The 21,668-nt window shown below is 38.3% G+C and overlaps 1 protein-coding gene across 1 annotated transcript in view; it reads right to left on the reverse strand.

The window, feature by feature from the left end:
* Positions 1–1,021: 1,021 nt before the first annotated feature.
* Positions 1,022–21,668, reverse strand: part of LOC110019126 (chaperone protein ClpB3, mitochondrial-like) — a 43,367-nt gene continuing 22,720 nt past the window's right edge. The window contains exons 6-10 of the mRNA XM_020716702.1: positions 11,919–12,069; positions 3,904–4,212; positions 3,308–3,573; positions 2,045–2,974; positions 1,022–1,561 (exon numbers count right to left, since the gene is read on the reverse strand). Coding sequence (XP_020572361.1) covers positions 1,280–1,561; positions 2,045–2,974; positions 3,308–3,573; positions 3,904–4,212; positions 11,919–12,069 — 1,938 coding nt within the window. The 3' untranslated portion in view covers positions 1,022–1,279. The remainder of the gene's footprint in view (positions 1,562–2,044; positions 2,975–3,307; positions 3,574–3,903; positions 4,213–11,918; positions 12,070–21,668) is intronic.

Here is a 21,668-nt window from a genome sequence, read left to right on the forward strand (position 1 = left end):
AGACCTCAGTCCCCTTTCATGAAGGGGGTAAGGCTCTAATTATAGTGTATGAGAGTGCCTCCCTGTAAATAAAGAGTGTTTTGAACCACTACATTGGACAACGCAGAGAGATTCCCACGATTTGATGACATTTTAACATTTAAGTATCTTAATAATGTCATAATTGAGTGATCTTAGAATTGGTAGATTCGTCTCGTCGAAATGCTTGATTTAATATAAAACTTGTCAGGTTTGGAATCCATTTGACCTTCCAATTAGTCTCCAAAATATTTCAAATGTGGTTTAAAAGCTTAATTCAAGTATGATTTGACTCAGATTGGACCATATTTGGTGTTATTAGGTCCATCTTTTCGATGATCCGATTGTTTAGGGTTTAGGGTTTGTTGAAATTGGAGTTTGTTGAAATTGGAGTTCTTAATGATCTTTAATTGAAGTTGAATGTTTCTTGCTCACAAGAAAATTTTAAAGGTTCAGTATTGAATGACAAATTCGTTGATTGCCAATAACATTGATGACTAACCCTAATCACTACTAATCCAATTCATTAGTTTTAATATTACAATATTTGCTAAACATTTAAATTATAATAATTCATTATAATAATCACAAAATTAAGAAAAAAATAGAATCCACTTATTGTGTTGCCATAACTATAACCACTTGGAAGAACACCCTTGATGTCATGTTGACTTTCATGCTATAAGGAGAATAGTTCAGAAATATTAATCCATCCAACTAATATGAAGACATAAAATTTGTCCAAATAATATTATATATTCTCTTTCAAAAAAAACATCTTCTAACCAATCCTATATGTAGGTAATACTGGATCAATTTTAAGCCTTTTTTCTATCTTAAAATTATTACATCAAATTGATTTTAGTTCTCAATAAAATCTAATGAGCAATACCTACATTAAAATGAGATCAAATCAAGCCAAAATTTAACCAAGTTCATCTCAAAATTATAGCATTCATTCTAAGAATTTCAACAGTTCACAATGGCATTAAGATTGATCAATAAGAATTGCTTTCCCCATTAATCGCCAACTCCTATCATAACTATTCTAAGCACACCAAAATTTGCACATTTGCCTCAATACTAATACCAATCTAACAATAACTTTTCACCAAAACAACTTAGAATAAATGACCAAATGACTAATCACAATACTACTACAACAAGAGTCCCAAAATTCTCAATCCATATCTACAAACAAAATTGTTCTCATTTTCTCTCAGTAAATATCAAACTGTAATAAATACTTTAAAATATGTAATTAATGATTAGCTACCAGCACATTACCTGATGATTCATTCTTCAATTTCCTGACGATCAACTCAGCCTTCAGAGCATCGATCAGAACCGAGTCCTCTTCCATAATATCTCCTCTGAGAACTCCAAGAGCGACCTCATTCTCCACCATTTGCTGAATAACTCTCTTTACAGGTCTTGCTCCAAAGTTAGGGTCAAAACCAATGGTGCCCAGCAGCTCAACTGCTGCTTTAGTGTATTGCAGATCAATTTTCTTCTGCTTGAGTCTGTCTTTCACACGATTTAACTGGAAGAGTAAAATTTGAAGTAAGAAAATTGAAGGAGAATGAGTTTAATCTTGATTGCATGTGATATTTGTAAGAGAAATTTACATACATAGCACACAATTCTTATGTATTTACATATCTCACACCTAAACTTTCATATTTACATAGCACTGTGGTGTTTTGTATGAGAAATTTATGTATTTACATGTCTCACACCTAAACTTTCATATTTACAGAGCCTGGTGTTTAAACCTATGCATGAAAGTGTAAAACTCATCGTGACAAAAAATTCGATCAGAATATTCTGAACCATTTTTTTAGAATATCCTTAGTCAATTTATTCCCCCTAATGAGCATTATTTGCATAATAATGCTATTTTTAAGTGATATTAAAGATTTGAGTTTTATGTGTGTAAATATGAAAGTTTGGATGTAAAATATGTAACTACATAATAATTGTGTACTATGTATGTAAATGCCCCTAAACTTTCAAGGAATATTACCTGGATCTCCACAATACGGTTGATTTCTTTAGAATCAAGCGGCTGAAAAACAATATATTCATCAATTCGGTTCATAAATTCTGGCCGGAATGTTTGCCTGGCCAACTCAACCACCTGTTTCTTCATTAGCTCATAAACAGCTTCTTTAGAATCATGGCTTCCACGCAATGTTTCAAGTATGTAATGTGATCCAATATTAGATGTCATTATTATAACTGTATTTGTAAAACTAACAGTCCTTCCCTGTGAATCAGTGATCCTTCCATCATCCAGTAGCTGCAACAGTATGTTGAAGACATCATGATGTGCCTTCTCAATCTCATCAAAAAGAACAACAGAGTAAGGCCGTCTCCTAACAACCTCGGTTAGCTGTCCCCCTTCTTCGTACCCAACATAACCAGGCGGAGCACCAACCAAGCGAGAAACTGTGTGTTTCTCCATATATTCGCTCATGTCGATCCTCACAAGAGCATTCTCCGTGTTAAAAAGGTAGCCCGCCAGTGCTTTAGCAAGCTCAGTTTTGCCTACTCCAGTTGGACCCATGAACATGAAGCTCGCTATCGGGCGATTGGGATCCGAGAGCCCCGCTCGTGATCTTCGTATGGCATCGGCAACAGATTTCACGGCGATATCCTGGCCAACTACCCTCTTATGTAGAACCTCTTCCAATGAAACCAGCTTATCCCGCTCTGACTGCTGGAGGTTGGAAATCGGAATGCCGGTCCATTTGCTCACAATTTCAGCTATATCGATGTCAGTGACCTCTTCCCTAAGCATGGAATGTCCGGATTGGCGGAATTCTTCGAGTTTATGCTCTGCTTCCACTAGCTGTCTCTGAAGGGACATGAGAGTACCATATTTGAGCTCTGCAGCACGGTTCAAATCGTACTCACGTTCAGCCGCTTCCATCTCTAAGTTCACCCGATCAATCTGAAATGATCGACTATCACAATTAGAAACTAAAACATGGTGTCATGGAACCTTAGGTGCTGTTTGCAATCACTTTTGATTTTAATTTTAATTTTAATTTTTTTAATGTATTTTTAGTCAAAATGAAAAATATTTGATATGTTAAAATATGATTAATTGTTTTTAAAAAAATTTTCAATAAATTGTAAGTCTTTTGAATGTTATTAAAAACAAATTAATTTTTTTTAAAAACCATAAAAATAAAAGTATGCCAAAAATGCACAAAACAATAATATTTAAAAAAAAAATAATCTCAAACAAACCCTTGGGTCACCACATTGATTTCAATTTTACCTCCTCTTTAATCGAACGTATTCGAGTCATTAGGTTCTTCTCGTTCTCCCACTGCTCAGAAAGTTCCTTCTGCTTTCGCTTTAATACTGCAAGATCAGCTTCCAGCTTGCTTAGCCGTTCCTTTGAAGCTTTATCGGTGTCATTTTTCAATGAGAGCTTCTCCATCTCTAACTTCAGTATTGCTCTATCCACCTCATCCAATTCAATAGGTTTGGATGTTATTTCCATCTTTAACTTAGCAGCAGCTTCATCAACAAGATCAATGGCTACAGGCAACATTTATAATCTACTCAGAGAAAGAAACATTTTCGAAGGCTTCCTATCTGTTTGGAATCACTTTTGATTCTTTTTTTTTTATTTTATGAAAATATGTTTAATTGGTATAATGCTATGTGCTTATATTTTATTTATATTTTTGTTTTAAAAAATAAATTAATATATTTTTAAAAGCACTCAAAATACCAAAAAGATGTCTAAGTATTCTTAAAAACAACTAACTAAATCAAACATTTATTATTTTGAATCAAAACAAAAAAAGTTAAAATAAAAACAAAAAATATAAGTTATCCCAAAAGACCCCTTAAATTGTCACATACCTTTATCAGGCAAAAAACGATCAGTGATGTAACGGTCTGAAAGAACAGCGGCTGAGACGAGAGCGCTATCGGATATTTTAACACCGTGATGCAATTCGTAGCGCTCACGGAGCCCGCGTAAGATGGATATTGTGTCTTCCACAGATGGCTGACCACAATAAACCTGCTGAAATCTCCGTTCCAAAGCAGGGTCCTTCTCGATGTATTTCCTGTATTCAGTCAAGGTGGTGGCTCCAATACAACGAAGCTCTCCTCGGCCTAACATGGGTTTAAGTAAGTTTCCAGCGTCCATTGCTCCACCTGTAGCTCCTGTAGAATTTGGAAACCGCTGAAAATTAGCTAACAAAAGACTTTTGGAAAGTCTGTTATCAAGCCAATCAAAGGAACTCTACATGAGAAAACGTAAATGAAAACTAATAGAGATGAGCTTTTATTGAATGCAAGCATTTTTCCCCGAAGGTTTTTTTTTTTTTTTTTGAGAAAAAAATATCAAGCTTCCTTAATTTAAGTAATTGTTGAAATGATTATGCAATAAACGCTGGTGCGATGGAAATCTGAGTAAGGTTATTTATTTGGTGCAATTGACGACAGAATACTTCAAAGGAAAATTTACATACATACCAGTTAATTCCAATGTGATGTGGAGTGCCCGATTATTTCGTACGTACGCAATAATTTTACCTGCTCCAGACACAGGAGTCCTGCGAACAAAGCTAAGACCCGACTTTTATATCTAGCCCGAACTGGTCCAAGTTTTGCACCTATTGAGGAGTCGGTCAGTCCTGTTGCACTGCTCATACTTATCATATTATTATATGGTTATTTTCTTAGGAGTCTAGGATTAGTTTTGGATAGCATTTCTGTCATAACAGCCATTGTGTCCCCTTTTTTCCTTCTGGTGCAGTATCCAAAAGCGAGTAGTGCTCTGATTGTTTCTCGTTCTGAGGTGATGATTCTCCTCTATAGGTCAAGTGGAGCTCCGGAAGCTCCGGCTTTCCTTGCCCCACATCCACCCCAACACTTCCGGCCACTCTTCTCTGTTGCAGCAGCAAGGAAGAGCCTCCTTTTGCTGTTTTCTGCAGTTCCTGCAGTCCAGCAACCTTCCCGCCACTTCCCTCCTTGCAGCGCCGCATAGAACAGCATCCCATTGCTGTTCCTTTGCTGTCCTCCAGCAAAAACTAGCCGCCAGCCACTCCTTGTGCTGTTTCCTGCAACCTCTACCCTTCCCTAATCTTCCCACATCTCTCCCAATCGCTGGTCCTCATTGCCTCCATGCCTTGCTGTTTTCCAGCTGTCCAACCGCCCCCTATTCGCTGCACTCCCATAAAACCGCTCCAACCACAGTTTAACTTAATCCCAACGCCCATACCATCATTCCCACCACTTGCCACCCTTACAAACCCCATAGCCGACCACCATCACCCCTGGATCGAACCCTAATGTGAGTTTTTGTATCGTGTTTGTTGTTATTTTTACTTTCAGTGTGTTGGTTGTAACAGTCTGTTGGCTTTTCAGTAATAATATTTGTTTGTTTATTATTATTTTGGTTAAGTCCAATATCATTTGGCATCAGAGTCAGTTTAACCATAGTACAATCCCAGGGTTTCTAGTATCCACCAATACTCAACCTCACCTCCACATAAAACTCATTTCCTTTACTGATTTTCAAACCGGCCACCCAAAAATTTTCTTTCCTGCCCTGTATCATCCCTATGCACTCTCTTCCACCTACCCAAACTCAAACCCCAACTCCAACCACCGAGAAGACAATTGTCGGAGACCAGTTCGGGAGGAATACCACAATGTCATTTATGAAAAATCCAGAAAAAAATTTCCAGGAACTTTCTATAGAGGATGTGCAAAGGGAAATCCTCCAAGTGCAACAAAAACCCACCACTTTTGAGAGGAGGCAATCCCAAAGGTCACTAGTAGCCACCACAGTGACCTGTTAGATCGAAAGAATGCAGCGACCCTTCTACTAGACAAATTCTAGAGATGAAGAATTACTGCCCCAAAGATTTGGCATGAAATATTAGAAAATCTAAGATATTTAAGTAAAAATGAATTTGTCATATTTTGACGGCCAAATGGATCCGGACAAGTTCAACGAGTGGCTCTGGGTAGTGTAACATGTCTTTGAGTACTGGGACGTCCCACCAGAAAGAATGGTGAAACTAGCCACCAACAAGTTAAGGAATGGTGCATCTTCTTTGTGGGAGAACTTAAAGATTTTTTAACAGCGAGAAGTAGAGTAAAATTATGGCCTAATAGAAGATGAAATGAAAGATGCAGTGCCGGTACATATCAATTCTTTACAAACAGGATATTCATACCTTAAATGTGGAGAAAAAACATTATTAGATGATCGTCACTTCTCAAAGAGAATTCAATTTCAAGATCAAACAATTTGAGAACACCCAGAGGAACATCCAAGAGATCCCCAAGGAGAAACTAGTTCAGAATGGAGAACAGGTGAAGCCAACCAACATTCCAAAATCAATCCCTACTAGAAGTGCATCAAGTGCCACAGTTTTGGGCACATTGAATCAGATTGCCGAACCATAAAAACAATCTCTTTCATTAATCAAAGAGCAGTTGAAGAAATGCGCAATGACACCGCAAAAACTAAAAAAGTTGAGGAAACAAATAAGAAATACCATATTCCAATCGATGAGGGAGAAAATCATGTAATTCAAGCTAAGCCCATGATAAAGACTTCAACAGAACTAACAATGGTGCTACAAAACAGTCCTAAGTGTGAGAAACCGACACTCGGCACAAGGGAACCCCAGACAAGAGAATTTTGAACTTTTTAGATACATATAGTTTACTTCCTGAGTTGCCCCAACGGAGAGAGGTTCAACATGTTAGAGATGACTCTTTTGTGCCACTTCTCGAAGATTATATGGATTCATTTTGGTATTAAAGTCAGTTTTGCAGTATACCAATCAACAGATGATCCCACAAGATAGATGAACAATAGAGTTGAAAATCGATGTACGATCTTTGAAGGGGGAAAAAAAACTAAAATGAGATGAATACCTTTCAGAGAAGAAGATGTCTCCCCAAAATGGTTACACTTCAGTGTGGTCTAACAACCTATAGATTTAATCCACCAGTTGATTCCTACTTCATGTTTACTAGATATAGTCGAACGAGTATGAGGAGTGGACGAAGCATATGATACAATCCGACCTCAAAATCAGCACATTTTTTTTTTCATAGTAATTAGAGCAAATTCCAATTTTTATTGCAATAATCCAAACTCAACAAGAATACAAAAGAAAAGCACCAACAATTTAAGAGGTGAGCGATCTCTTCGAGTTCCTACAATTCGAGAGGTAGGAAATCTCTCTCAAACCCTAAACCTAAGATTCACAATCCAATCTTATACATAACCCTAACCCTAAACATAGTAAGCCTATTCATACCCAACACTCATAATAATAAAAGACTAAACTACCCTTAGGCATAAAAGACAAAATTATACTTAGACTAGGCATAGACGTGACAATATTCCCCCTTCCAAAAGACGCATTATTCTCAAGGTGGGAAAAAATGAAAGTACTCCTCCACAGTCGCCTCTATTTCTTCGTCATTTGTCTCTTCATCAAGCACTATGAGAACTTATAATTTTTTTATGCTTGCGATAGTGTCCTGAGATAAACTTCTCATCACACCGAAAACATAACTCATTGGCTTGCTTCTACAAAATCTGTCTATGTAAGGTGCTTAAGTGTCGCTCCAGGTCATGATTTATTATTCTTGTCCCGTACAACCTCACTCTAGACGCCCAATGTTTGAGCTTTTGGTATTGTTGAGATAGTAGCAGTTCGGTACGACGTTCCAGTTGTGTTCCTTCTGCTGGCGCAGTTCGGTACGACGTTCCAGTTGTGTTCCTTCTGTTGGCCTTCTTCATCCGGTACTTGTCCTCCATCATATGGGCGAGCTCTATTATCTCCCTCAATCCCCGCAGCCTCAATAGTGGGAGTGTTGCCCGTATGTCGGGCTTTAGGCCTTCCTAAAATTTCCCTCCAATCCTGCTTCAAAAATTCCCCACTGTCATCTTGATAGTAGCTCAAATCTCTCTATATATTTCATGATATAGTCCCCTCCTGAGTTAAGACATAGAATTGTTCGTGCAGGCCTTCTTCCTAAATGGCTTGGAAATGTTCCAACAAATAATTCTTATCCTCCCACGAACAATCAGGTATTTAGCCTCTCTCCATTGGAACCAAGCTAGGGCCAAAACATAACCCTGTCTGCATGAGATTATCCTCCCCATCTAGCCCATTCACCACGAAGTATCGCTCCACCAAATACACTCACACATGTGTGTTACCCCTCAAAAATAAGCATCTTCAACTTCCTAACCCTAACATCTCCACCACAACATCCTCTCCCTCCACTGTTTCCCCCCATGTATTGAGGGTAAAACTCTCCCCTTTGATCATAGTCATATCCCCTCCCCACTTCTCTTCTTTCTTCTTTGTGCTCTTATGTGCCCCTTACACCGCCCCTCCTCCAATTTTCGGGCCAACCCCCTCCATCGGAATTCCCCACGCCCCCCTTCTCAGAGTCCTAAGGGGGAGGTTTAGGTGGAAGCTGGTGTCCTCCTCGTTGTCTTCTTGTTAGATCCTTCTCACTTTTGATTTGGACAAGGATTCTCAAATCAACCCTTGGTTAGGATTTACAATTTTGAGCTGTCGGCAGGGTCTTGGATTGCATCTCCATGAGCCTCATCATCATCTCTCGTATTTCCTCTATGCTCTCGAATCTGCCCTCCATTCGGCTCTTTATGGAAGAAAATCAATCATCAATGATGGCAAACCTTTCTTCCATTCCCGATCTAATTTGGCTCAACTCTTCCTCTAATTTCTTCTCTAAATCATCTACTTTCTTGCCTGTTATTCTTCCCAAAAAATTTTTTTGAACACACAAGATAGAAGCACCTATACCCTTAGGCTAGGCCATACATGATTCTCTAAATCATCTACTTTCTTGCCTATCATTCTTCCCAAAAAATTTTTTTTTATCACACAAGATAGAAACACCTATACCCTTAGACTAGGCCATAGATGATTTCATAGCTATTTTGAATCACGTCATTAAGTGCCGCAAAATTGAGATCTAGCAAAAGAATCTGAAGAATTTCAGTCATTTGCTTTGGTCGCGACTGGATCTCAAGGTACAGCGGAAGGAGGAGAAAACCACTGGAAAGGCGATTATTGTGAGCCATAGTTATCCAGAGTCGCGCTCACTGTGAGTCGCAATCACGTCACGGGAGGGAGATGCGCTGCAAGTGATCTCATTGATGCAGGGAGTTCCTGGTCTCGATAAGCCACGATCTTATCGTGCCTCCCAGAGACACGTCGCGATCTAGATCACAACTCTATCGTGCGTGAGGAGAAAAAATGTGAGTTTAGAGTCTTAGTAAGGGTCGGTTTGGGGCAGCTTGTGTGTTTTAGAATAAGCAGTTTATACTGAAACGTGAATAAACAACTTATTCTGAAACGCGGCCCATGAGTCAACCGCGGAGTTCGACCCGTGGCCTGTGTTTAGTATAAAAAACTCAAACGCGGCAAACAACATTTTCAAAAACGCTCATACCAAACAACAACAGCGTTTTCAAAAACGCCGCCGCACTTATAAGCTGCCGCAAATGGGCCCTAAGTCGTGGTCCCTTCGTTGCATTGCCCTAGAGAGTCGATTGATCGATCCTTTCTTTGGTAGACTTATAAGCTGTCGCAAATGGGCCCTAAGTCGTGGTCCCTTCGTTGCATTGCCCTAGAGAGTCGATTGATCGATCCTTTCTTTTGTAGCTACCATTCCCAGAATTTTAAGCTCTGATACCAATTCGATACGATTTGACCTCAAAATCGACATGATTTTTTTTCCCAAAAATTAGGGCAAACTCCAATTTTTATTGCAACAATCCAAAAAACTCAATAAGAATACAAAAGATAAGCACCTACAATTCGAGAGGTGGGTAATCTCTCCCAATTTCTACCATTCGAGAGATAAAAAATCTCTCTCAAACCTTGACCCTAAACATAGTAAGCATATTTATACCCCACACTTATAATAATAAGAGACTAAATTTCCCTTAGGCGTACAAAAGAAAAACTTGCCCTTAGATTAGACATAGACGTAACAAAATTATAAATTTAATTTTTCGAGATTTGGCTAATAGGAATCTATGTCGATATGCAACTCCGGCTCAAGTTGTACTAAAAGTGAATGAATGCTTATTCTATCAAGATGTGCTTTGGGCTGACAATATCTAAAGAGTGACGTAACGGGAGATGAAAATATTTCCGCTACATTCAACAAGGTCGACATGACTGCTATGAAGAGAAAGAAGTTTCGACACATGAGGCTGAAGCTCCTCCAATCTAGGGAGAGTGACGCGGGAACGCCTCCTCCCAAAATGGGAATCCCACGAATGAAGCAACGACATGGCTGCTGCATCTGGACCGAACCGGTCAATGTTTTGTCCCAGTTGAGGAGTCGGATGGTCATCTTGGGCCACTCCAAGTTATACTATTACTATATATTTGCCTTTATAGAAGTCTAGAGCTAGTTTTGGATTGCATTTCTATCAGAATAGCCATTGGTGTCCCCTGTTTTCTCGTCTAGGGCTGTATCCAAGGGCAAGTGGTGCTCCGGTTGTATCTCATTCAGAGATGGTGATTCTCCTCGAAGAGTCGAGTGGTGCTCCGGCTATATCTCTCGCTCGGGGGATATTTATCTCAAGCTTTCATTGTCCGACATCCGCCCCATCACTTAGCCACCCCTTCCCTGTTGTGACCACACGGAATAGCCTCCTTTTGCTTTTTTCAGCATTTCCTGCTGTCCAACCACCTTCCCCTCTCTTCCCACCTTGCTGCAACTGCATAGAACTATGTCCTGTTGCCGTTCCTTTGCTGTCCTCCAACAGAATCAGCCGCCATTCACCCCTTGAGCTGTTTACTGCAGCCTCCACCCTTCCCCAACCTTCTCGCATCGCACCCAATTGTCGTTCCTCACTGCCGCCATTCAGAAAAAAGCAAACCTGCAGTTTTCCTGTTGTTCAGCTGCCCCATACTTGCTGTCACTCCTAGAACTGCCACTCCTAGAAAACCGCTCCAACCGTTGGAATACTTCATCCCAGCGCCCATACCATCATTCCCGCCACTTGTCACCCCTTTCAAACCCCATAGCCAACTACCACCCCTAGACAGAAACATAGTGTGAGTTTGCATGTCGTGTATGTTTTTATTTTCCCTTCCAGTGTGTTGGTTGTAACTTCCTATTGGCTTTTCAGTAATATTATTTGTTTGTTTATAGCTGTTTGGGTTAACTCCGGTATCACTATGAACTTACTTATCTAACTACCTTACCTATGAACAAAAGATGTAGATCACTTTTTAAAAGATAAAAGTGTCACTTTTTAGGTGATATTAATGATTTGGGTGGTATAAATGTAAACAATAAAATTTATGTAAATATATAATAATTGGGTGGGCGCCAGCTTCGAATTATTTCTTTTACTAATATGGATATGCAGATAACCCACCAGTGAATCTTTTGCCCAAATTTTCCAAATGTATGAATGGCTAAATGGTTTCTATGAATCAAACTCATGAAAAGAATATAGATTTATTCTGGAAATGAATGAAAGGAAATGACACTTGTTGCTTCAGTAACATTTTCTTTTTTAGATCACTAATGTCATAAGGCCTCAAAAAGTAAAAGAACTAAAAATAACAACACATTTCTACATTGATCATACGAAAAGAAGGTAAATCAAATAATCAAATTATTTTTATTCTGGAAATGAATGAAAGGAAATGACACTTGTTGCTTCAGTAACATTTTCTTTTTTTAGCTCACTAATGTCATAAGGCCTCAAAAAATAAAAGAACTAAAAATAACAACACATTTCTACATCGATCATACGAAAAAAAGGTAAATCAAATAATCAAATTATGTGAACAGAAATTGCACTTGAGAGAAAGAAATATCAAAGCTACCTGCACCAACCAATGTGTGAATCTCATCAATGAATAATATAATCTGTCCATTAGAAGACGTAACTTCTTTCAGAACAGCCTTTAATCTTTCTTCAAAATCCCCACGAAACTTCGCTCCCGCAAGCAATGAGCCCATATCCAAAGAGATCAGCTGAACATGAATAATATGTTAGATTAGTAAAAAAAAATAATAGGGACATTTACATAAATACCACCCAGTTCATATGTATTTAAATATGTTACACCTAAACTTTATTTTTTACATTTATACCCCCAAATCTTTCATGTCACATCAATAATACCACCATTTTAAGTTTTTAAAAAGCGAAAAACAATTTTTCATGGATAGGTAAGGTGGCATATATGCAATAACTAAAGTTTTGGTGTTAGAAATGAAAATACATATAATTGAGTGGCATGTATCTAAATCTTCCAAGATGAATTAAATTTCAGTTTGGCATTGCAAATAAGTGATCCCATGGTGTGATAGGTATGAACTTAAATGACATTGTGAATGATTTTTTGTTTATATTAGTTCAAACCTAATTGAGAAGAGAAGGATAAGAATTCAATTACTAGCTCTTCATATCAACTTTCTAGTCAGAGAAAAAAAGAACACTCCAGACTATGATGCAGCTTCAACTACTTCGCTTGAAGTTGTGTATAAAAAGAAGAGGATATGTTTGCATTCATCTTTAAAGAAGGATGATCAAGGCAACAGATAGTTATTATTCCCCTCCAACATCTGATCATATCACAGTAGTGCCTCTACAGCTTTCTCTCATATATTCCTCTTAAAGCTTAGTGAATTATTTGATTTTTGTTTGGCCGGAACTATATGGGATCTCACCTAATCACATAAAATTCACATCTTTGCATTTTTTATCTCATTTGCAGTACTCTTCATATTTGGGTCTAAGGTTGATGCATTGAAAATTTTAAGTTAGACGGGGCTCTCCAAATACTAAAAGCATAATGTCTACGAGGTCTTTGCATTTTTTATCTCATTTGCAGTACTCTTCAAATTTGGGTCTAAAGTTGATGCATTGAAAATTTTAAGTTAGACGGGCTGTCCAAATACTAAAAGCATAATGTCTAGTAGAGATAAAGAGGTCTGATAACTTAAAGAGTCTTCAAACTTGGATGAAAAGGCTCTGTCAACGATACAATGATGTTAAACATATGATATTTTAATAGAAGACTTGGAGGAAATAATGCTGAAGGTTTAGAACTTAAGTTGGACTCTATGTCAATGACTAGAAAATCTCTTCAACAAATTACACCAAGAGCAAGATTTTTAGTTTTAATTCTCATGCAATAAAATATATGTTAATCAAAATACATCTGAATGAATTCAATACTATCATTAAAAATTTGAGAAATATTAATATAATTACTAATGATAGGAATAAATGACATCGGAATTAATCCAAATAATAATAGAAAAATAAATATTATTACTAAATTCAAGTAGCAAATTACAACTGACACACGGAAAATTGAAATTGCAGCAATTGACAACACAAGTCAAAGCTAGAGCTAGGTCTGAGGGTTGTGGTGGTGATCGACAAAAATTTCGGCTTCCTGAGAGGTAGCAAATGTTGGTTAGAGAGTGGGATAGTGGGGTGGTAATAAAAGGGGAATGTGGTGGGTTGTGGTGGCATTGTAGGATGGCTGGACAGCGGTAGCGCAGGAAGGCGACAGAGTTGTGGACCTGCAACAGCGATGAAGGACTGCTGGAAATGCTGGAGGAAGGTGCTAAGATAGCTAAACGGAGTACACAACAAGGTGAGGTGTTTACAAGGCTGCAGCAGCGAGGCAGAAGGCTGGGAGGAGGGTGCTGCGATGGCTGGAACAGCGATGACGGCAAAAGGGAGGGCTGGGCGGCGGCAACAGGGGATGTCAGGGATTGCCGAACAGCAAGAGGATGGCTGTCCGGGGTAGCAACAGCGAGGAAAAACTGCTAGAATTGGAAAACCTGCAATGAAAATAGCAACGACAGATGTTTGGGGCAGCTGTAGCAATGGAGGGCTACTGAGAGCGATGCGGGGAAGATGCGGAAGAGGATGGATTATATAATCAACACCTCGAGAGAGAGATACATATACCCTCAGATACAGCCATCGAATGGAAAAGAAGACACTAGCAGTTGTCTTAGACTGACACCAAAAACTGCAATCTAACCCTACTACAAGACATATATAGGAAGGACTAGAAAGAAATGAAAAGGAAAGGATAAAACTTGGTAGAAATTGGAAGGAATCGAAAACAGGGCCGCTAAGTTTGGATCTGGGTCGTTGGCATAAGCCACGCACGCGATCACTGGATCTTGCGATCCTACGTCCACTTCATAAGTGGGAGATGCCCCGCATCAGCAAAATATTGTTATTATCTTATTCTTTCCCCCATGCAAGTACTTCTAGAACACCATATTATATGGATGTGATACAATTAATTTTAAAGGATGACAAAGATTCAATTCTTTCAAAAGAGGTGTTTACTAAGCTCAGAGGAAAAGAACAACTAGTTGAAAGTCTATAGCAATTCAGTAGACATTATATGACTAAGGGTTCCCTTCTACTCGTAGCTGGAGTAAGCATCATGGAAAATTCAAGGAGATCGTCTAATTTTACAGGAACAAAAAAAAATGAACGTAGAGAGGAATTGCTTAGCCTTATAGCATGAAAATGAAGTAAATGACAACTATAAGGAACATAAGTTGGCAAATGCTAGTGTAGCTGCAGAGTGATTTGGTTTTAATATTGGTGCTCTCTTGGGGGCCGAGAGGGACGGGTGCAAAAAGCATTAGATAATAGGCTCAACTTGTTCAAATTGCGTGTGGTCTATTTTGGAGACTGTTTCACATATGAGCCAAATCCTAGTAGCTATAATTACATGTGAAAGGGACTTTGCATGAAAAACTAAAAGAACTAACACTATAAAGTTAATGATACATATGATAGTGTGACTATTTCGCAAGCTACTGTTAAGTATATACTTGATACAAGAAAAAAAAAATTCTAATAATCTTAAGTGCTCTTAATGTTGCATGATATATATATTTTTAGTGGTGTTAATACCATTAAGATTGTTAGGGCAATGACTATCATAAAGGCAAACAGAGTCGATTGACTCTATGTTGCAAAATACAACATCAGTGATACATTTGATTTAGTTGACATTATGATAAAACCATAAGTTTCAATACGCTAGTGTCAGCTAGTTTAATTGGCAAAAATGTTTGTTGAAGTATTACCAAGGTCCTCAGTCTAAATCCAACAAGCAGCAAAAATCATGCAGCACACAAAATTTACAATTCACAAAGTCTTAATCTTTTAACAATTATTCATGACCTCATATGAAAACCTAAGATAAAAAAGTAAATCTACTCAAAACAAAATTCAGTAAACTTAGAATAAATTATCATTTCAAGATTCCAAAATAAATAATCATGCAGAAGATTTGAAATTCATTTACTCAATTTTGATTAGAATCAATAACATTATCAAATTAATAACAAAATTTAAAGCAAATAAAGTATAAGGAAAAGAACTAATAGAAAATTTTGAGTAAGTACTAACTCACAAAAGTAGTTACGCATTTACATATCTAACGCCTAAAGTTTGATATTTACATTTATAACATCTTGGTCTTAAAAACTTACGCATGAAAAGTGTGAAAAATTGAGATACTTACGCATGAAAAGTGTGAAAAATTGAGATCTTGTGAAGGATTTGATTGGGAAAATTTAGCAAAACCCTTGATCAACTTATTATTTCACACACACACACACACACACACACACACACACATACATATAATGGCTAATATATTAAAAAGAAAGTAGGATGCAGATAGATTGTGTGGGAAGACCCAAACATGGCACCCGGCTCAGTCGATATATTCAAGAAAGTCCAATGGCTAATATATTAAAAAGAAAGTAGGATGCAGATAGATTGTGTGGGAAGACCCAAACATGGCACCCGGCTCAGTCGATATATTCAAGAAAGTCCAATGGCTAATATATTAAAAAGAAAGTAGGATGCAGATAGATTGTGTGGGAAGACCCAAACATGGCACCAGGCTCAGTCGATACTACAGGATGCAGATAGATTGTGTGGGAAGACCCAAACATGACACCCGGCTCAGTCGATACTACCATATGCAAATGGTTCCAAAAAGAGAAAATACGAAAGAATACATGAGAGACCTAAAGAAAATAAAACCAAAAAGTGACAAAATCTGGATTATCAGGTAACTAAAGAGCGACCCAATTTTGTCTTGTCTCTGCCTCTAGTTCTAAAGAAGGAGCCAGCTAATAAATTGGTGAGATGAGTGCATTGCCAGTAGTAATCAATGTATTAATGTACTATCCAATAAATTCCCAAGCTCGAGTCTGCCTCCATTCTTCTTCTTCCTCCTGGAATATACTTGTCATTCCTCATCCGAAGAATGACTCGCCTTGTCAGTGCATTGGTCTAAAGTGTGTCGAACATGTGTAGGTTATTGAACATTAGAAGCAACAACTTGTTGTACAAGCTGCTTTTTTATCAGATTAGGGAATCGGGAGCATTCTCATGTGTCCTAGCATGTAATTAGATCTTCTTCAAAAACAGTGAGTGGTATAAACACATTTGGATCTGTACCTGTAGTATGGTTCTTCATCAGAAACTGCGGTGTTGGCAAGGGGGGATTCATAGGCAAATTATGTCTTGTGGGAACTTCCTCCACAGATTGAGCAGATGTGTCCATAGCAATGGGGTTAGACTCCTCTTTATTTGCTTGAGCTTTAGCTTTCAAGTTTGGATGAAGCCTGTGGCATTTATCAAATCTATGCCCAAACATCTTACTGTGGGTACAATAAAAAGTTTTATGTTCCATGACAATTGGTTGCTAGTATCCATTGTGAGTTGTGTCAAGCCAGACTTCAGTAAAATCAGATAAGGTAATATATCTTTCCACAAGTATTCTGGCCACAGAAGGCCTGGTTAGGTTAAAGGTGGGCATATCTACCTTCATAGGATATCCAAGAATAGCTCTAATAGAATAAAGAAACTGATGATTAAAGAAATGCAACTTGAGACCACGTAAACTAATCCATACTGGAACAGTAGGAGACTCATGATTTGGGTCAAAATCAGGAGACCGCTTGAGTAACTTCATTGATTTGCCTGCAATATTGAGATATTTTTTAGAGAACATTCGAACATAGTCTTCAACTAGGGTTAACTGAATCAATATATATCTCCCATTCAAAAGTCTTACTTTCCACTTGCCTACAAGTTTGAGATCGTCAACACTCTTTTTTATAACTTCCATAAGTGGGTGCCCTCACTGAAATTTCCCAATAAGAGCGAACTTGAATTTCTCAGTTAGGGTTGAAATTTCTGAATGAGAGAAATATTATTGTTTTCCCACTCTTGTTGCTTATCTTCTTAAGAAAAGGGCAATCGCTCGTACCATCACGACATTCCTAGTAGCTTGAGGGGAAGACAATAGTAGATTCCGCAAGATGATTACCAACCGCGTGGGCGAAAGAAGCTTTGTCTGAATCAACCAAAGAATAAGGAAGCGTCATAACGACGATCCTTCAACCCGTGTAAATGCAAACAGCAACGACGCAGCACGGGTGTAGCTCGATCGGGTCATCGAACCAGTGAAAACAAGCGCAGGACGGAAGAAAGGCGTGTACTGGTCGAAAACAAAAACGCAAGCAGCACAGGCGTAGCCCGATCAGGTCGTCGAACCCGCGGAAATAGGCGGATCACGATCCCGATCGGCCCTACAACTCGTCGACAAAACAGACAACAAAACAGAGGAGCACACTCCCCCTTCTTCTATGAGCGTGGAGTACATGTAGCAGAGGCTAGGGCAGGGTTTCGACAAAGGAGACGACTCCGTCCATCGATATATATATTACTTCTAACACATTGAATGTGACTTCTGATATATATATATATATAGTGTGTGTATGTGTGTGCATATATTCTTAGAAAGGAATGGTTGGAGGCTATTATACGAGCCCAGACCATCCCTCATGCGCCTAAAAATTCGAATACCAAACCCTACACTCAGAGAGAATTGAACCACAGACCAAATGAGACTTACAACTTACAAGCAGATGACCGGCCAACTGCATATATATATATATATATATATATACCTACATGTGAATAATACAATATATATACCTACATGTGAATAATACAATCAAGAGAATTATTTCTCTCCAAATCATTTCTCTATAGGGTATCAAAGCCTGGGAACAAACCCTAGCTTCCATCCATTGGAACCCTCCAACAACCATCATAATTTCCTTCCAGATCTTGTCCATGCAGGCCCTCCAACCGGAATCTCCCTACCGGAACTCTTTCTTGCAGCCATATCCTGCTACAGGCTTACTGGATCCCTCCCTACTATAGGCTGAAGGCTATCCCACTGCAAGCTCTTCCCTGCAGACTTTTCCCTATAGGTGTTAATCCCTGCAGCTTCCAGACGTCCCAGGCGTCCTCTCTCTATGGTCTTCCAAAGTAAAGTAGCCCAACTTACATCTGTTTTCAGGAAACTCCAGCCCTAAGTTGAGCAGCCGCAAGTTGCATCCTGCGCAACCGCAGGAAACTCCTTCCCAAACAAACAGAGGAACTTCAAGAATTTTGTCGGCCACCCAAATGCCCCTGACTGTGAACCATTCCTACAGCCTCCTTTCTTCGTTGTTCTTCCCAATAGGCTTTACTGCATGTTTTTCTCCAGTAGCCAGCTCTCCATCCTGCCAGAGCCGAACTTCCCTCCTGCAGTTGGACCTCCTTCCTGCCAGGCCGACTCAGGAAATCTACTCAAGCAATTGAAACTAGCGGCAGGAATTTCCTCCCATAGCTTTCCAACATCGTAATCCTCCCTGCAGTCGTCAGCCAGCCTACAGGCCTTCCCTCTTCCACCACAACAACCGTCCTCTCTCTGCTGTCTTCCAAAGCAGAGCATCACAACTTACATATGTTAGCAGAAAATCCAGCCCTAAGTAGAGCAGCCGCAAGTTGCATCCTACACAACCTTAGGAAGCTCTTTTCCGAGCAAACAGAGGAGCCACAAGAATTCTGCCCGCCAACCTCGTGATATACCGAGGTAATATATCAATCTCCCATCTTGCCAATAATAAGAGATTTAGAACTTAGATCATAAATTCAAAAGCCTATGAACATATGACCGGAGACATCAATACTCTAGTCAACTATCAATAGACTTCTATATCTAGATTGGCCAGACTTGCACATGGATCACAATCAAAAATTATTGGAAAATGTGACATAAAGCTCTCTCGGGAATTTATCAAAAATTGTTGGAAAATGTGACATAAAGCTCTCTCGGGAATTTACTCTTTCATTTGTTTTATATGTTCCATAGTTGAACTGCAATCAATAAGTTTACTAATGATATCAAATGTATAACTAAATTCCTTACACATTCTTATAAATTTTAGATGATGAATTTGGGGATGGTAATTGGCAGAGCTAAATGCATCAAAAAGCTTATACCCGCTAAACGAAAATCTCTCTAAATATACAAATGATCTCACCTCCATTTTGGTCATAAATTTCCGAGTCTGTTGACACTATAATGTTGAAAAGCAGGTCATGTTTTTAATTAAGTCGCAAAATTATATACTCATTTCCTTATCTATAAAACCCTGGTTCTTATCAATGTGAGATTTGTCAACTTATCAAACACACTAGAAATAGTTGTCTCATGCCTCATCATCCACAGTAATATTTGGGGACCTTCAAAGGTGAAAGCCCTAAGTGGGGCAAAATGTTTTATCCCATTTATTGACGATCACACTAAAACTACTTGGATATTCCTAATTAAGAAGAAATTCGAAACAACTCAAATCTTTCAAACCTTCCATAAAATGATTCAAACTTAATTACAATACAAAATTCAGATCTTAAAAATTAATAATGCAAAGAAATATTTTAATTTCATCATTGAGTCCTATCTTTAAAAAAAGGAATTCATCCATTGAAGTTCTATATTAAGAACCCGCAACAAAATATTACAGCTGAGAGAAGAAACAAACATCTCCTTGAGGTATCTCCCGTAATCATAATGTCCCATCAAGTTTCAAAATATCTATGGGAGGAAGCAGTTCTTACTGCAACATATATTATCAATCGAAGGCCTAGTCGAGCAATTAACTTCAAAACGGGTCTTCGTGTTCTGATGGTTACCCACACTCACATCAAAGCTTTCTCTTCTACTATACCACTTAAAATTTTTGGGTTGTATCATTTGTTCATGTCCATTCCTAAAATCGCACAAAACTTGACATAAAGCTATCAAGTGTATTTTTCTTAAGTATGCCACTGATAAAAAAGAGTATAAGTGACACTCAACTGTTACCAAAAAATACAACTCCATGGATGACACATTTTTTTGAAAATTAGTTATATTATCCCAAATCTGATGTTTATGGGGAGAGTGCAAATGAACAACAATTTTGGGATGCACTTGATGACACCTACACGGCCACACCACCTACTCCACCTAGCCCTCCTATCCTGGTTGAGGATGCCCAACGCAATCAACCCAACATAAAGTCCAAAACAAAGAACTTTAAGTACACGAGGAGGAAGAAAATCAACCCAACATAAAGTCCAAAACAAAGAACTTTGAGTACACGAGGAGGAAGAAAAGTAAGTGGAAGACGACTTGCAAGGGACATAATTATTCCGATCAAAACTCAAGTAAGCATTCACCTGAAATTTCGGGTAAGGAGTCGACTACTCAAGAGTTATCCCCGTACTCTCCTAATGCTGGTGACAAGAAAAGTTGTATTGGATATTTAATTCAAAAGTATATAGCTTATGAAAAGCTATCCTCTTCCAACAATTTTTCCTTTTCTAACATTGATAGTATTTGGATTCCTAAATCTATTCATGAAGCTCTTAAAATTCAGATTGGAAAATGTTGTTGAAGGGTGCATGAATTCTTACTAAACTCCCTTAGGATAAAAATTCGGTTGGGTGCACATAGGTGTTCAACATCAAATATAAAGCTAATGAGGGTATTGAGAGATTCATAGTCAGACTTATTGTAAAAAGTTTCATTCAAGCCTATGGGATGGACTATCAGAAAACCTTCGCACCAATTGTCAAACTTAACACGATCGGAATTCTCCGTCCAATTACAGTTAACAAGGAATGAGAACTATATCAACTTGATATAAAAATATGGATACAACCAGGACTTGAGAATGATTTCAACAAACACCTAGTATGGAAACTCAGACAATCTCTATATGGATAGCTGAGAGAAAATGAGAGTGAGAGAGAAATCATGAGAGAAGGAGAAACAGAGGTGAGAGAATTGTGAGGGAGGGTAAGAGTGAGAGTGGGAAAGTGGGAGAGTGAGAGAAGAGTTGGAGGAAACAAGATAAAGAGAGTAGAGTGAGAGAGCAAAAGTGACAAAGGGAGAAGAAGGGAGAGAGAGTGTGAGAATGTCAAGCTGATCACCCTTGAAAGATTTGCTAAAACTATGAGATATAGTGCATATTCTCAAGTCAAGCTGATCATACTTTGTTTGTAAAATACACTCAGAAAGCCAAAATTGTTGATTTGATAGTATATGTGAATAATATGATTCTTTCAGTTGATGATGAAAAAGATATTCTCAGGATCAAAGAAGTGCTTGTCATGAAGTTTGAAATCAATGACCCAGAAACCATGAGATATTTTCTATGCATGGAGGTAGCAAAGT

This window comes from Phalaenopsis equestris, unplaced genomic scaffold (genome assembly GCF_001263595.1).
Source record: "Phalaenopsis equestris unplaced genomic scaffold, ASM126359v1 Scaffold000050, whole genome shotgun sequence".
Taxonomy (NCBI): domain Eukaryota; kingdom Viridiplantae; phylum Streptophyta; class Magnoliopsida; order Asparagales; family Orchidaceae; genus Phalaenopsis; species Phalaenopsis equestris.